Source organism: Rhyacophila brunnea, unplaced genomic scaffold (genome assembly GCF_057557595.1).
Source record: "Rhyacophila brunnea isolate RB1 unplaced genomic scaffold, BYU_Rbru_1.0 scaffold_14, whole genome shotgun sequence".
NCBI classification, from domain to species: Eukaryota; Metazoa; Arthropoda; class Insecta; order Trichoptera; family Rhyacophilidae; genus Rhyacophila; species Rhyacophila brunnea.
Genome location: NW_028232796.1, coordinates 4305076 through 4319918, shown reverse-complemented (window position 1 = coordinate 4319918; position 14843 = coordinate 4305076). Strand labels below are relative to the sequence as shown.

The window sequence follows — 14843 nt, the reverse complement described above, 5'->3', positions numbered from 1 at the left end:
GAAATAGGTTTCATAATAGTGTGACGGTTGAAATAGCTATCGGGGTATAAAAACCCTATTTGAAGTGAATGGAAATTAAATATAAATGTTAGTAGGTATCATACTTTTTGTGATTGTATATAGTTTCTATGCTGTAGCGTTACAACGGATACCATTTATCATTTATGTGAAAACATGTATACATTTGAGCATAATAAATAATATAGTGATCGTAATAAATAATTAATTATTATTTTAAGAAAACAGAATTTTTTGTACTGAATCCAGTTTTTTGTATTAAATAATTGTATCGGTTCCATCCACCTCAGTTGAAAACGTCCCTCTGAGGAGAACGAAACCGGTATAATTATTGATATAAAAAAGTACAATTAATTGTGTTTTATCAAAATTATTAATACCTACAATGCATTCCCACCATGAATTGACAGTTAACAGAATTAAAGACATAATTAATAAGATATGTATATTATAGGTTTAACATTATTATCGATAGTAATGCAGGAAGACTAGTGTTTATAAGACATGTTTTTGTAGTGTAATTATTATCATACCTATGAAAAACTTAGGGTATGCAAATGAAAGTTTAAAAATTATCAACGATCTCGTCGTCTCTTGCAAATTAGGCTGTAATAAAAATGTGTAAAAGTAAACTGGGAATTCTCTCAGGTAAAAATAACTTTTTAAACGTTCCCATTTTTTGCACCGGGAAGGTAATCTATCCTGGCCCGAGGTCCCTTTCGCCCTGTTATTATGGGGGTATTGGGGGGCGGTTTGTGTCCGTTTGTCCATCCATTATCGTTTGGACGGTATTGTTCTGGGCTAAGAAGTCCCTGATCCCACCCGACTTACTATGATGACTTTCGCTTCCTCCACACGTTATTGTGCCTGCGTGGAGTCAGTCAGTCGCCGATTTCGTTGATAATCAGTGGATTTCAACTATCGATACGCAACTTATCGGGTACTGTTCGGTTATCAGGAATACAGCGGAAAACACATTTTGAAAATACCCGATATACTGGATTATTAATTTGTTAGTTTAGGTTAGGTTAGGTTGGGTTGGGTTAGGTTTGGTTAGGTTAACCTAACAAATAATCCAGTTTTTGGCTATTTTCAAAATGTGTTTTCCGCTGTATTCCTGATAACCGAACAATACCAAAAAACGTAATAGAAACAATATTTTAAACACCTCTCTAATCAATGAATCTGCCAACACTTGTTGTGAAATACGAGGTTTTAATTCCATGTTTGAGACCACGAGTTTTTAAAATTTGTCGATAGATGGACAGCATACTAGTCTAGAGAACCAAGGTTATGATATGATTTAAAATGTTTTTTTGTTTAAATCTTGTCGAACAAACTTAATTTTTCCATAATATCGGACTTACGAGGTCTTAATAGTAAGGTGACGATATACCTATGTATCCATTTCAAACAGTTATTTTGTTTTGAATTTAATCTTTTATCGAATTTATTTGTACACCTAAGTCATAAGGCGACCCCATAGTCCAGTGCGTAAGACGCTGGCCTTTCATACGGGGGTTCTGTATTCGATTTCCGGCGAGGTGACAATATATGTGATTTCTCCAAAGCATGGGTGTTTGTGATTGTTTCACTTCTATTACTAATTACACTACTGTCATTGTACCTCATGGCCTGTTGTTAGTCTAAAATAATATATTATTATGTAACGTCACAGTGTATTATTTTTGATATTATTGAAACTTAGTTCTTAATAATTGAAAACACCTGTATCATCTGCGCACAGCCTAATTTCATGTGAAAGACATTAAAGTGAGCTTTTGCTACGATTTATGGCCTGGAAGTCTGGAGGAATCTAGGATCGTTTAAAGTAATTGTTTTGGTCGATCTAATTTCGGTCGTTATTATTTAAACCTATTTTCTCTGAAGACTTAATTGCACCTGCAGAATCATTTATAAATATGTAGGTAGGCACTAATAAAATGCCTGTTGTAGTTTTTTCATCAATTTAATCAACTCTACAAATAGTATAACATTTAGAATTAATTCGTGTAATTAAATATAATATTTCAGCCATTATCGTTGTTATAATATATAAAAAATATTGTTTGATGTTCTATAGTTCCTATATTCCTAATTTTAATTTAATCGAACTAATGCAGGACTAAAACATCTTCTATCCTCTCCATAGTTTATGTACACTCAGGCGAAGCATATACCATGCGACCATTGATATCAATGCATGCGACGCATCTGAGAATCCTTGTCACTGCACGTGGTGTTCATTTATGTTTAATCTGAAATGGAATTGCCAAGATATCTTCTTAGGTACTTACTATACATATTGGTCTGTGCCTATTAGCATAAGATGTGTAAAAAAATACATAATAATACTGGGGTTTGAAAATTGTGTAAATTCAAGCGAATTTTTTATTTAAAATAATATACTTAATGCTTAGTGATTAATCCATGGTCTATTCCAGGGTTTCCTAAACTTTTTGTGCAATGGAACACTTCGCAAACCCGGAAATTGTAACGGAACATTAATTAGTTTATTTTGTAGGTTATTTATTAGCGCAGCTTACCGTTCAGCCAATTTTGGCAACTTACTGTCGTTAAACTGATAAGACTTGTCAGCCGGTCAGTTAAAAACATTATAAGTAAGTACCCCATCTTTTTCATGCGCACAAGAAAAGATGGTCCTCCGTCTGCACCTAGATCATGGCCCCCAAATTCCGAAGTGGTTCCCCAGGCTAGGATCTTTGGCGTGTCCCCTACTTAATGCTAAGGTTAAAGGCAATGTGACGATCTACAGTTTCATATTCCAAATGGTGTTCGAGGTAAAATTAAGGGTATTTTTAGCGACTTTTTGTATTTTTAATACACCCACTTTTATGTTGATAATATGCACAATTATGGAGAAGTGTGGCAAAACCATACATTATTAAATGACATTTTTTTTTACTATTAGTCCATGTTTGTGATGTGTGTTTATCTCACTTGGCTGGTTGATCTCTCACGCCGGGCCCGTAAGCCCAGCCTCCCAGGCTAGTGGCCTGTCAGCCCTCCCTTGTGGGAGCCATGACCTATCTAGATACTTGACGTCATAAACATTAGTGGATATTGATCATCACTCGACTTTAAATATGAAGTAGATTCTTTAATTATTTTAGTTTTACTTATTTTACTTCTACTTAGTAGAAGATCTTTAAATGTATTTCAGTGTATAACACCTTTCCAAATGGTCGCGGAACACTTATTCAGGTTCGGCGGAACATAGTTTGGGAGACCCTGGCCTATTTTATAAGTCTATACAAATATGTTGCATATGCATAGTCCACTGTTTGAAAGTTTTGAAACTCAATTCACTTCCAAATCTGCAAACGTTGCTAGAAAAATATATGTAGTTTGGACAGTTTGCATCGTAAACATTTGTGCATATTAATCAAAACAATATTCAACGAGACTACGCGTCGCTACAACAGATGAAGCATTAAACTAATTGGTGCAGTTCTGTGGTCTTATCGAATTTCAAATCCAGGAAGCATTCGGTATTTTTTTCTGTAAAATTCCGGATAAACGAAACCTTCTTAGACCTGTATTTATTTATGACTTGTACAAAGGTGGGGCAGGGTGGGGCGGAGGAATGCGCCCATCAAACTAGCTGCACGTGAAAAATACAATAATGTTATTTCACAAAGGTTTGTGTAAACACGTCCGATGAATAAGGACAACTGCAAGTTGAAACATTTAGTATGGGATTGTAAACGTTATTGTGGAGTGATTCACATTTTTGTGATTTGACACTGAGGCGGGATATGTTTACTTATCCGGAACAGAGGCTATTGCTGTAATATTTTATAAGATTTTAGACTGGTGAACGCTAAAATAATTTATGTCATATTGTCATTTTATATAATCTTTCAAGCGTTCAAGTTTGCTTACGTTTTTCGTGTAATTTACAGCAAAAAACATAGAAGAAGCAAGACCACAGGACAAATTGGGACCGACCGAGTTTCACACGTTGTTTATTTACACTGTTTACTGACTTACAGAAAGCCAGCGGCAAACAAATTTTTGAAATAGCCGATATACCGGATTATTTGTTTGGTTAGGTTTTCATTCTTGAATTCTAATTTATATTTTCTTGTATTTACACCTGTTTTCTCATTCATTAATGCTGATCTATTTCCTTTTTTATATATATATCTCTATATATATAAAAATCTCGTATCACGATGTTTGTGGTCGCACTCCTCCGAAATGGCTCGACCGATTTTTATGATTTTTTGTATGTATATTTGTTAGGTATGAGAATAGGTCAACAAGTATATTTTATACCGCTAGGTGATTAGGGTATCTCTATCCAGAAATATTTTCTTTTATTTTTTTGACATTTTTTTTTTGTATTTTTTTAATTATTTGGCATCAGAAAATACCTATAACCCCAAATTTTCACCCTCCTACCTCCCCACTCCCATTTTTTTAATTGCGATTTTATTATTTTTGTAGGAATAAATTTAACCGTCGTTCGTATTTCAAACAGAACGAAATTATTTATGTTGTTGAATGACAGATGGCGCTACGTCCGAGAAGAATTCTAGAAAAGCGTCGCGTCATTTTGACATTTCATTCGGCATATCACAACGCAGTGCGTGCAAAATTTTGTACGATTTATTTTAATTTATCTATTTTTGTGTGCGTGTATTACAGTGCACAATGCCAGCAAGACGCAAGGGGGCCATTTGGGCCGTCGAACGAATAACGCCACAAACATGCAAAATAGTAGAGCAGAAAGAACAGACGAACAAATCCAACAAGATAACAAAAACGTGCGTGTGAGCATGTTGCAATTGCGTGCATCTCAATCACAAGAGGCACGAGCTGAACGAAATCAACAACGACAATTGGAACGGAGCCAAGCGCGCCGGTTCGTAGTCAACACACGCAGAGCAAATGATTGACAACGCCAACAAGTACATCGAGCATTTACATCCGCTTCATTTCTTCGTCTCGCATTCGAGTACGAGCCAGATATTGAATATTCCGCTCATCCGAAAGTGCTGATTGGTGCTATGGACAAAGAATGTCTCCATTGTCATGCGCTCAAATTCAAACATAAGTCAGCCGGGATGTGTTGCACATCAGGAAAAGTGCAACTACCAGAAATTGAGATACCACCAGAACCATTGAACGGCTTGCTCATCGGCACGGTTCCAGATTCAAACCTGTTCCTGAAGTCCATTCGCACATTCAATTCATGTTTCCAAATGACTTCGTTCGGAGCAACAGAAATAGTTCATAATACTCCGGCAAATGGTCAACAATTCCATTCTACGTTCAAAATCAAAGGCCAGGTATACCACAAAGTAGGCTCATTGCTGCCAATGCCAAACGAACCACATATTTTTTTACAAATCTATGGGCGGTGAGGACATCAATCGTGTGGATGCACGTTGCGGCTACAATAACCTCAATTCGCCTAATGCCAGGCGTATCGTCGGCGAACTGGACGCCCTATTGAATGAGCACAATGAATTATTGAAATTCTTCAAAGCACACATGCACGAATTGCAAAGTGTCAATCACGCTATTGTCATCAATCCTGATTAAACATCAGCTGGAGAGCACGTGCGTTGATTCAATGCACCTATTTTTTACGACATTGCTGGAATCATGGTTGGCGACCGCACATCGACGCGAGAATTCGTGATTCTAAGAGGAAACAATAATCTGGAGTTCATCGCTGACACACACCGTTCATACGACGCTCTCCAATATCCACTAATTTTCTGGTAGGGACAAGATGAATATTGCATTAACATTAAACAACGAGATCCTGTCACAGGTAATTCATTCATTATGAACATCATTACTCATTTTGAATTGAGAAAATGAATGGTTGGTGTTTTTTTGTTTTTATCGGCGGTCATTGTTTACAACGCTCCATTCCTCTTTCTGTCATAGATCCCATCCCTACACACTTACGATACATTCGTTATTTTTTATTTAACAACCAAAATATTCACTACAAATAATTTATAATATGGCAGAACAACGTTTGCCGGGTCAGCTAGTATATATATAATACTGTTTTATTAATATGTCATGCTGTGGACGTCTCAAATTAATAATTTGTAATGTTCAATATGTAAAATTAATCAAATTTGAATTCACAAACTTTGCCAAAATTGGCTATGAAAATAAGCGCGGTTTCCGCTTGGCTTCCTGTAAACCGACCTGTACCGATAATTTTTTTTTTTTTACTATTAACCAACATATTCATTTTTATGTAACAAAAATCTGTGAACTTCTCTGTTTAAAATTTTTACATAACATTCAGTTTGATTTGATTGTTTAAGAGCATACACCAGTGAAACGGCAAATAATTTTCAACAGTATGCTACGAAATTTCTCACTAGTCGCCAATCGGAGACCGATAGTGGAAGTGTGCGCACGTGAATTGGTTTTGTCATGGCGTCGGAGAAATATATTCTTAAATCGTGTAAAGATGATAAAAAACTTTACGTATGTACTTGAAAAAGAAAACGTCATGAATATATTATTATTATTAGTAATATAACAATAAACATAACCTTAAATGGACGCATGTTGATTTTTTATGACAAATTATATTTCGTTCGGCACACGTCATTTGCACAATCGGAATCCGCGCATCGCCTAGCCACGATCTTTTTAGACCATGTCTCAACTGAAGTATAATAGCCTTAACACTTTAACGTTTACGTTAATAATGCGTAATTAAAATTTTAACGTAACACAAAAGTATGAATCATAAAAATGATTGCATTAAACTTGAATATTGTGTGAATCAGCACTCATGGCTTCAATATTATCCTATTTGTTTACTTATCTGGAACGGGGGCCATTCCTTTTCATTATTCAATACTTGGAAATTTTGCCCGTCATTGCCGCCGGGAATTAATATCCCGAATATACAGTAACGGAACCTATATGAGACACAATCTTCTTTTTCATATATTATTTCAGGTTAATCATACATTATTTTTATTCATTATGAAATATAGATCTTGGGAATTTAGCTAATTAATAAACTCTCTTATACATAATTTTGAAAAACTATTAGAAATACAAAAATTCTGATAATTACAGCTAGCAATAAACAATTCGTGAGGATGCCATCATTTATGTACCTATCGTTTGATGAATTAATATGAGTTGAATAAAAGATGTGAGTTCAATTCTTTTCTAGTAGACTGTATGTTTCTGAAGTTTTTCAAATTTAAGTAAATTTTAAATTATTAAATATTTTAAATATTCAATACACTATTTTTGGTACTGTTCGGTTATCAGGAATACAGCGGCAAACACATTTTGAAAATAGCCGATAAACTGGATTATTTGTTAGGTTAACCTAACCAAACCTAAACTAACCTAAACTAACAAATAATCCAGTATATCGGGTATTTTCAAAATGTGTTTTCCGCTGTATTCCTCATAACCGAACAGTATCTACGTATCTATAGTCTATGGTATCAACCCTTTTTTTATTCATCGAATAATTCACAAGATTTGAGAATGTAACATTCTTTTGTAAACTTTTTTTAGTTTTCATCAAATTTAAGAATGTAACATTCTAATTATTGAACATACATAATTTTTAAAACACTTCTGAAACAATATATTGTAACCAATAGAAAAAATCTCTTTGAAAAAAGTAAGATCCCCCGCAGGAATAGAACCTGAATCTATCGTTAAATTATGCTAAAGGAGTCATACCTAATTATGACAAATTCTAACTATTGACCTTTTAATACTTAGGTATGTCGGTAGGTCGGTTAGTAATTGAAGTAAAACCTACCTACTTTGATTTAAAGTACAAAAGCCGATCGCCAAATAGTAGATCAGTTTGGGAAGCGCTTCAGTGAGTATTAAAAGGCCTATATAGTTAAAATTTATCGTAATTAAGTATGACTCCTTTAGCATAGTGGACTATGTGCGTGGGCGCGTAACCCGAGAGATGAAGGTTCGATTCCTGCGGGGGTCCTTCTTTTTTCAAAGAGATTTTTTCTATTTATTATAATATATTTTCTCAGAAGTGTTTTCAAATTTATGTACCTATGTTAAAGTTATTAAGAGTTATTTGCCTTTTCTTTTCGTACTAAACATCTGTAGTATATCTTTTCCCATCTCCCCATAAGCAGATATTTCCGCTCGCGTATGGCTGATTCAGATGTTTGAATTATATTTTAATGCTGTTTTGATAAAGCGTTTCCGTTGATCGTTTGTTCGCGCTATATTATTCTTAAGTTGGTAGGAATAAGCAATGTAAATATTAAAATCGATTCATCAAATTTATGAATTGTTAATAAGCAAGAGATATAACACGTATCTACATACCTTGAAGAGATAAAGGTAAACGAATTTTTTCATAATATCTTAAAGTTTTATCTAATTATGATGAAATTTGTTGGACTGAATATCTAATATCAATTACACGTAATCTCTAAATTTTATTAGGTAGGAACGTGATAAAGACCTAGGTATATGATTTGTAATGTAGAAAGTTATCTCTTTGAAGCCTTGTCTGTCACGGCACAGCATTGGGGCATAGGGCACGGACAAGTTCGCGCCACGTCCCTCGGTTCATTGCCTACTCACGCGCCTCCCACCATGCCAAAACTGCAGCCCGTAGATTGCTTTTGTAGCACCGCAGCAGAGTGGGGAGGGCCGGTCACGGCGACGGAACCCTTGTGTCGTGCTCTCTGGCGGCCATGACCCCCACATCTTGGTGCGGGCCCTCTGACTAGGATCTTTGACGGTGCCCCTTACCCATCGCTAGAGTTAAAGCCATAATAGTTTTCTAAATGTTGTGTCAGGTAAAATTAAGGGTATTCGATGTATTTTCAGCGATTTTTTTTTGTATTGTTGAATAAATCCACTTTAATTATGGAGTTGTCGAATATCGACACACTGTAATTAAAAATTGCATCACACAACTAAATATTTTAAAATGTTAAAATAACACCGCATGCTACTTTTTCGCCATTAGAGAAAATTTGTGATGTATGTTTATCTCACTTATCAGGCCGACCCGCCATGTCCCAGCGAAGTGTAGCGTCTCTTCATGATCACTTCAACCACCGTTCGCTGCCGTTAACAATGTTCTATTTTAATTAATATCTTTTATTTTACCTATGTATGACAAGTTAAACCTAAACGGTCTTAAAGTAGACGGTCCATCGAGAAGAGTCAATCAATTACTCATAAAGCTTGTTTGCGTGGAAAGCTGTTTTAATTCTACTTGCTACGCGTTTCGATTACATAGTTAAATGATCACAATACTGAATAAATAACCTACTACCACAATAATTATTATGTTCCATACATATATAACGATTATTAATGTAATTTATTTTGCTTACCAATATGTATTACTAATTTAAAAATATATCATTATGTTTTGATTATAATGACTCTAACTGTGCATATTATTTTTTTTCTAGGTAAGGAAATCTCACATGTACATCCTCCACGCATCAAATTAAGTGCTCGGTGAGTTTTTTTTTTTGTTTAACATGATTAAAATAAATTTGATTTGAGTTTTGACTAATTATTGGTCTCGTCTAGTTAAATTGCTGACTGTGTACCTAGTGAGTGTATTATTATGAACGTCTTGTTTGATTATACTGTGTCCACATCTGTGATTGCACAAAACTACGAAGAGCAGCGAAATCTCTTCCGATAAAATCGTGATCGCGAAACGAGATCTTAAATATCTTTCGATAATAGCATCACGTTATGCCGTCTCTTATCTTTAAACTGTTCGCATAAAAACTCTTATGTTTTAAAGTTTTTTATTTTAATTAAAGTATCTTCCATTTTACCCTTATAAGTATAAAGTTTTGTAGGTACATAGATATGTACCTAAATTTAATCGATAATATTAAATTTTTATTAATTTACTTCTCTCGCTGGGTATGATTATTTCTAATTTGATAATGACTATTTCTAATTTCCTTCACTAATTCAAATTATATGCGTTGCTAACAATCTCCTTATATTTGGAGCGATTTGGTCAATGACATATTAAATGGACGACTCACTTCATACCCGGCGCGCACGAGAAATTGTGCATGAAAGTCATTCACAGATGTATAGGTAGATGTCACGTGACCATTGACGTATCCGTTTCCATTATGCGATACAAGCTTCGAGAATTTATAGTAATATAACCTTTATTGTAATGGCGTATTAGTGTCATGACTCATTGCGTTAGAAACAGATTCTCGTTTACTTACGACTTCTCGGAGATTAGACGCAAGTGAGCCCAGCGAATCACAGGCGACTGACTGTCCAATGGTTCCTGTCATTCAATTGCATTGAATAAACATTCATCAATATCTTAAAATGGCATTTTATAAATAATAAATAATACTAACACATGCAAAGTGATATCCCATCTTTCTTGGAGTGTTTAGTAGATTTTTTTACAATTTTTAACTAGGCACATTGGCATTTTGTAACACAATAATAACGGTGGAGTCGAAACCTGACAGTCAGAAATTTTGTATGGGCAGACCCAGCGGTGTCGCCAGACCGCTTGCAAGCAGAATGTTCATTTGAACGTAGGATACCGATATTAAAATATGAATTTCGCCATCCGGCAGACCCGACACAAAGTGAGTGTCATTTTATTTTCTAGATGATTCGTCCATATTAATGCCATTGGATTTGGTGCTGAACTTGTTGCTTCAGACTGTAAAAAGACGTTCTTTTTCTCTGTTTCTTTGATCTTTTATCTTACTATATTGTATATGGTATTAGGTATTTAGTAGTAAGTAGATAGTACCTACATACCATAGTGGTATTAAATAAACAGAGGGGCAAGTAATCGGCTTTCTCATACAACTGAATAAGCAGACCAACAATAGCTGACAACTTACGAGAAACAGCGACGCGATAAAAAAAATTCAGGGCATCAGGGAGGATTTACTTTGGTCATTACAACGTACACATATAATATAATGTTAACATGGAAATTTTGCCACAAATTGATTACCAGCCCGCCTCACCATACTTACATATAACCTGCCGCCCCATATCTGCATACTTCAGTTTTAGCAGTTATTTAATTAGTGGTATAAAAATAAATCACCCCTTTCGCTCCTTAGCAGAGCGTAAGTAAAGATTTCCACATTTCTATATTATTTCAAAAAAAAATATTCAAATATGATTTTTTCTAGTGGGTACCTATAATTATATCTGAGGTGTTTTCAAGTTATGTGTATGTTCAATATATGGAATGTTACATTGTCAGAATCTTGTGAATTATTCATTGAATAAAATAAATGGCTTATTAAAAATTGTCAGCAAGTTCAAGTAGACGTTATAACTAAAATATTTGGCGAGAGCCGGGCATCGTTCAGTAATCACGGTAATTACCTAATATTCCTTAATTTAATACATAACAACCGATAGTAAATAATAACGGAATTTGAGTTGACATAGTTTAAACTGTCGTAATTAGATAGAAGGTTCGTAGCATAATTGGTTAATGCACAGTTGGCGCGATACCAGGGTTCAAATCCCGTCGAGCTTCGTATTTTTTTTCAAACACCTATGATTTTTATTGTCGGTATATAGGTATCTGAGGTGTTTTCAAGTTATGTATGGTTTTACGCCAAATAGAGTTTGTCTCTGCTGTTTTTTAAATAAACATTTTCAAAAAAAACAACAGGTAATTTTTGCCTGACGTAGGATTTGATCACGCACCCGCGTCCACCGTGAATATATACTACCTACTTACTAATAATGTATCGATGTGTGTTTTAGTGCTTTTATTTGTACATTTTTGTTCTTTTCTACATTTTTCTAGCATTCTCGACCCCTGAAATAGTAATGTCTATTCTCTCGTCTCTTTTTCTCATGTCTTTGAACAGCATTATTGGTAAAAATCCCGTCGTCTGAGCATCGTACAAACGTGACCGCTTTTGTTTTCGTACTCGTTTCGACACGATCATTGCAGAGCTATTCATATTCCACGGCAGGAATCCGCGAGACCGCATGTCGTGGCCAACTTGAATATAAATGGGATATTTTTATATGCAATTTATTTGCGGAAAACACGACAATTTTAGCTATTCGACTTGTGCTATGATCGCGCAAACAGGAACTTTGCAATTTTTTTCTTTAAAATCCGCTATTTACATGATAATTTTTAGTACAAGTCATCATCAGCCTGCATCTATCTACTTATAGATGAAAGCCTCTCCAGCTTGGTAGCATTGACTTGTGTGTCCCTGATAACTATCTTAGAAATCGTGAGCATCAGTTGTTTGTTCTCCCAAGGAGCAGAACTAACCTGCGATTGGTGATGCCAATTGGGAGGGCAATAACTCTTTTCAACCAAATCCCTTTGGAGGGTAATATATCCCACCTACGTGAGGATGAGTATAGGTGGACGTTGTTTTATAAATTCTTAAAATAGGGTCCACTTAGCTCATTCGGTGTGCTTCCATGCTTTATAATTTTTGTACCTTTTACTTTACTTTTCATACTGTTTTTGTGATACTGGATATATTTATTTCTCCTTTACACTGTTTAATAATGTCATGTTGTGGACGTCTTACATTTATAATTTGTAATGTTCACCGTATGTAAAAATACATAAATTTGAATTTGAATTCCACTCCTATCGTTTCTGTGCGTTGCATTGCTATCTCTATTTTTCGAATGTTTTATACTTGTTGATTAGGCGCCACTACATGACTATATTTGTCCAGATATTGTCCCTTCGAGCTATGTATTCACCCCATTTTTATTTGAGGATTTGGATACCCTCTATTAAAATTTAATTATCTATCACAATATAATTACGATTGTTTTTCCCTTATTCATTCATTTCGTTTGTTCTTGTTATTTCCATATATAGCAATACCGCTGTACCTAGTAGTTAGTTCTTTTACTGATAGTATAATATGTAATTATGTATATGAATTGAATACTTTGCGTTTTAGACACAATTAGAGATCACCTTTGAAGACATTCAGGTGGACAAAAGCACTCCAGCCAAACGTTATTCTGCGAAACATTAATTCAAATATGTGTACACCCATTCGTAGACACGTATGTATTGTCCCATATATATGTGATTCTTCACAAGTTCGATCTAAGTGCAATAAATACATAGACTTAAACATATGTGTAGATCAAAATATAACAATAACCGTGTACCGATCTAATTACTTAATTCACATAATGTAGTTCCAATCAGAAACTCTTCGTCCTTTTAATAAGTCAATTGTCAACTTATGTACCTAACTACCAACAATGCATGCAATTTAAATACAATATGTCAAATTAATATTATCCTATGAGATTAATTGATGGAAATTTAAAATTAATTTTAATCGACATGCATGTCATAGGACTCGATTTTACTGACCCTTCCGACATCATTAGACTCTCTATATACCTATAGTAAATGTGTACCTAATAAAGATTACATATTATTTTAGTTTTGTTTACAGTTAAAGTAAATCACATAGCAATCCTATTTACTTACTGTAAAATCTACTGATCGTTATACAATTATATGGACTAAGCTTTAAGTATGTACCTTCCTTTTAACTGTGTTAAATTTGAATTTATAGTATAGGTATTGAACGTACCTAGGTACTTATATATTTTCAGGGATTATTGACAGTTTACTCCGTTAAAGTAAACTTCTGTGTAAAATTGAGTAGGTATCTACTTACCCACCTAAAAGTTTTTATCTCATTAAAAAATATTCTACTCACTTTCTATATTCGCTCTTTATTGGTAGGTACTTACATACTGCTTCAGTGTTACCTATATTTTTTAAGTTTATTACAATGTACACATATGAATATATACATACATGATGTTAACAAATAGTGGAGTACGGGGTATCTACATAACATTGAAATATGTGTATATCTACTGTTTCGCCACCCAGGTTAATTTGTATCTTAGCAAAAGTTTTCATTACGTGCTAGGGGTTCCATCTCACAACTCGTCCGGTGAATCGATATCCTCGCGAGGAAGCTCGTGATCAGCTCTCGTGCCGCGGTCCTCCTCGGGGGCGACTGACCCCCCTTCACGAAAACTAACTTCTTACATGCTCTTGATCGGCCGCTTTACAACTTAACTTTCATGACAAACAAACATGTGCTCTCTTATGTGAACCTGTATCTGCTACATGCAAATTATATTAGAGATGCTCTAGCCTCGTCGTAGGTTCTGAATTAAAAAATATTATATCATCCTGAACAATTGTTTGGGATATTACGTAGTTTTGAAACGAATACTCGAGAAAAAAGGTTAAATTGAAAGTATGGACTCTTAATTTAATGTAGGTATGTGTAATTTATTGCTGAAGTATATAATACATATTATAAGAAGTATGTATATATAATTTAGCGACTTATTTACTTTAATAAATTCGAATTGATTTATTTATACATAGTTATATAATATTATATATGTATATTACAAATTCAAGACGTTTTCATAGCATAACAAAGAAAAATTGAAAAATAAAGAAATAGTATTAAACATTTACACTATTTACAAACCATCATTAGCGTCTTTCCTATTTCCTGGATGGATTGATGGATACCTTCAAATTTGTGACATTATTTCAATCTACCTAAATAATAATAAAAAAACAATTAATGCCGACATTGATTGAGCATTTTTGACGAATTCCGAATGAAATGGAAATACCATATGTCTATATTATGTTTAGTAGACAATGATGCACTGCGCGATGAAAAGTCCTTATCTACGACGATTACTTATCTACGATTGATTTACTTTTAATTAAATCTGTATTAGATAATACAATTAGCAAAGGT

At 34.3% G+C, this 14843-nt stretch overlaps 1 protein-coding gene across 1 annotated transcript in view; it reads left to right on the top strand.

The window, feature by feature from the left end:
* Positions 1 to 11175, top strand: part of LOC147075544 (lysine-specific histone demethylase 1A-like) — a 650508-nt gene extending 639333 nt beyond the window's left edge. Inside the window, exon 11 of the mRNA XM_085941836.1 lies at positions 9468 to 11175. Coding sequence (XP_085797962.1) covers positions 9468 to 9520 — 53 coding nt within the window. The 3' untranslated portion in view covers positions 9521 to 11175. The remainder of the gene's footprint in view (positions 1 to 9467) is intronic.
* The last annotated feature ends 3668 nt before the right edge of the window (positions 11176 to 14843 follow it).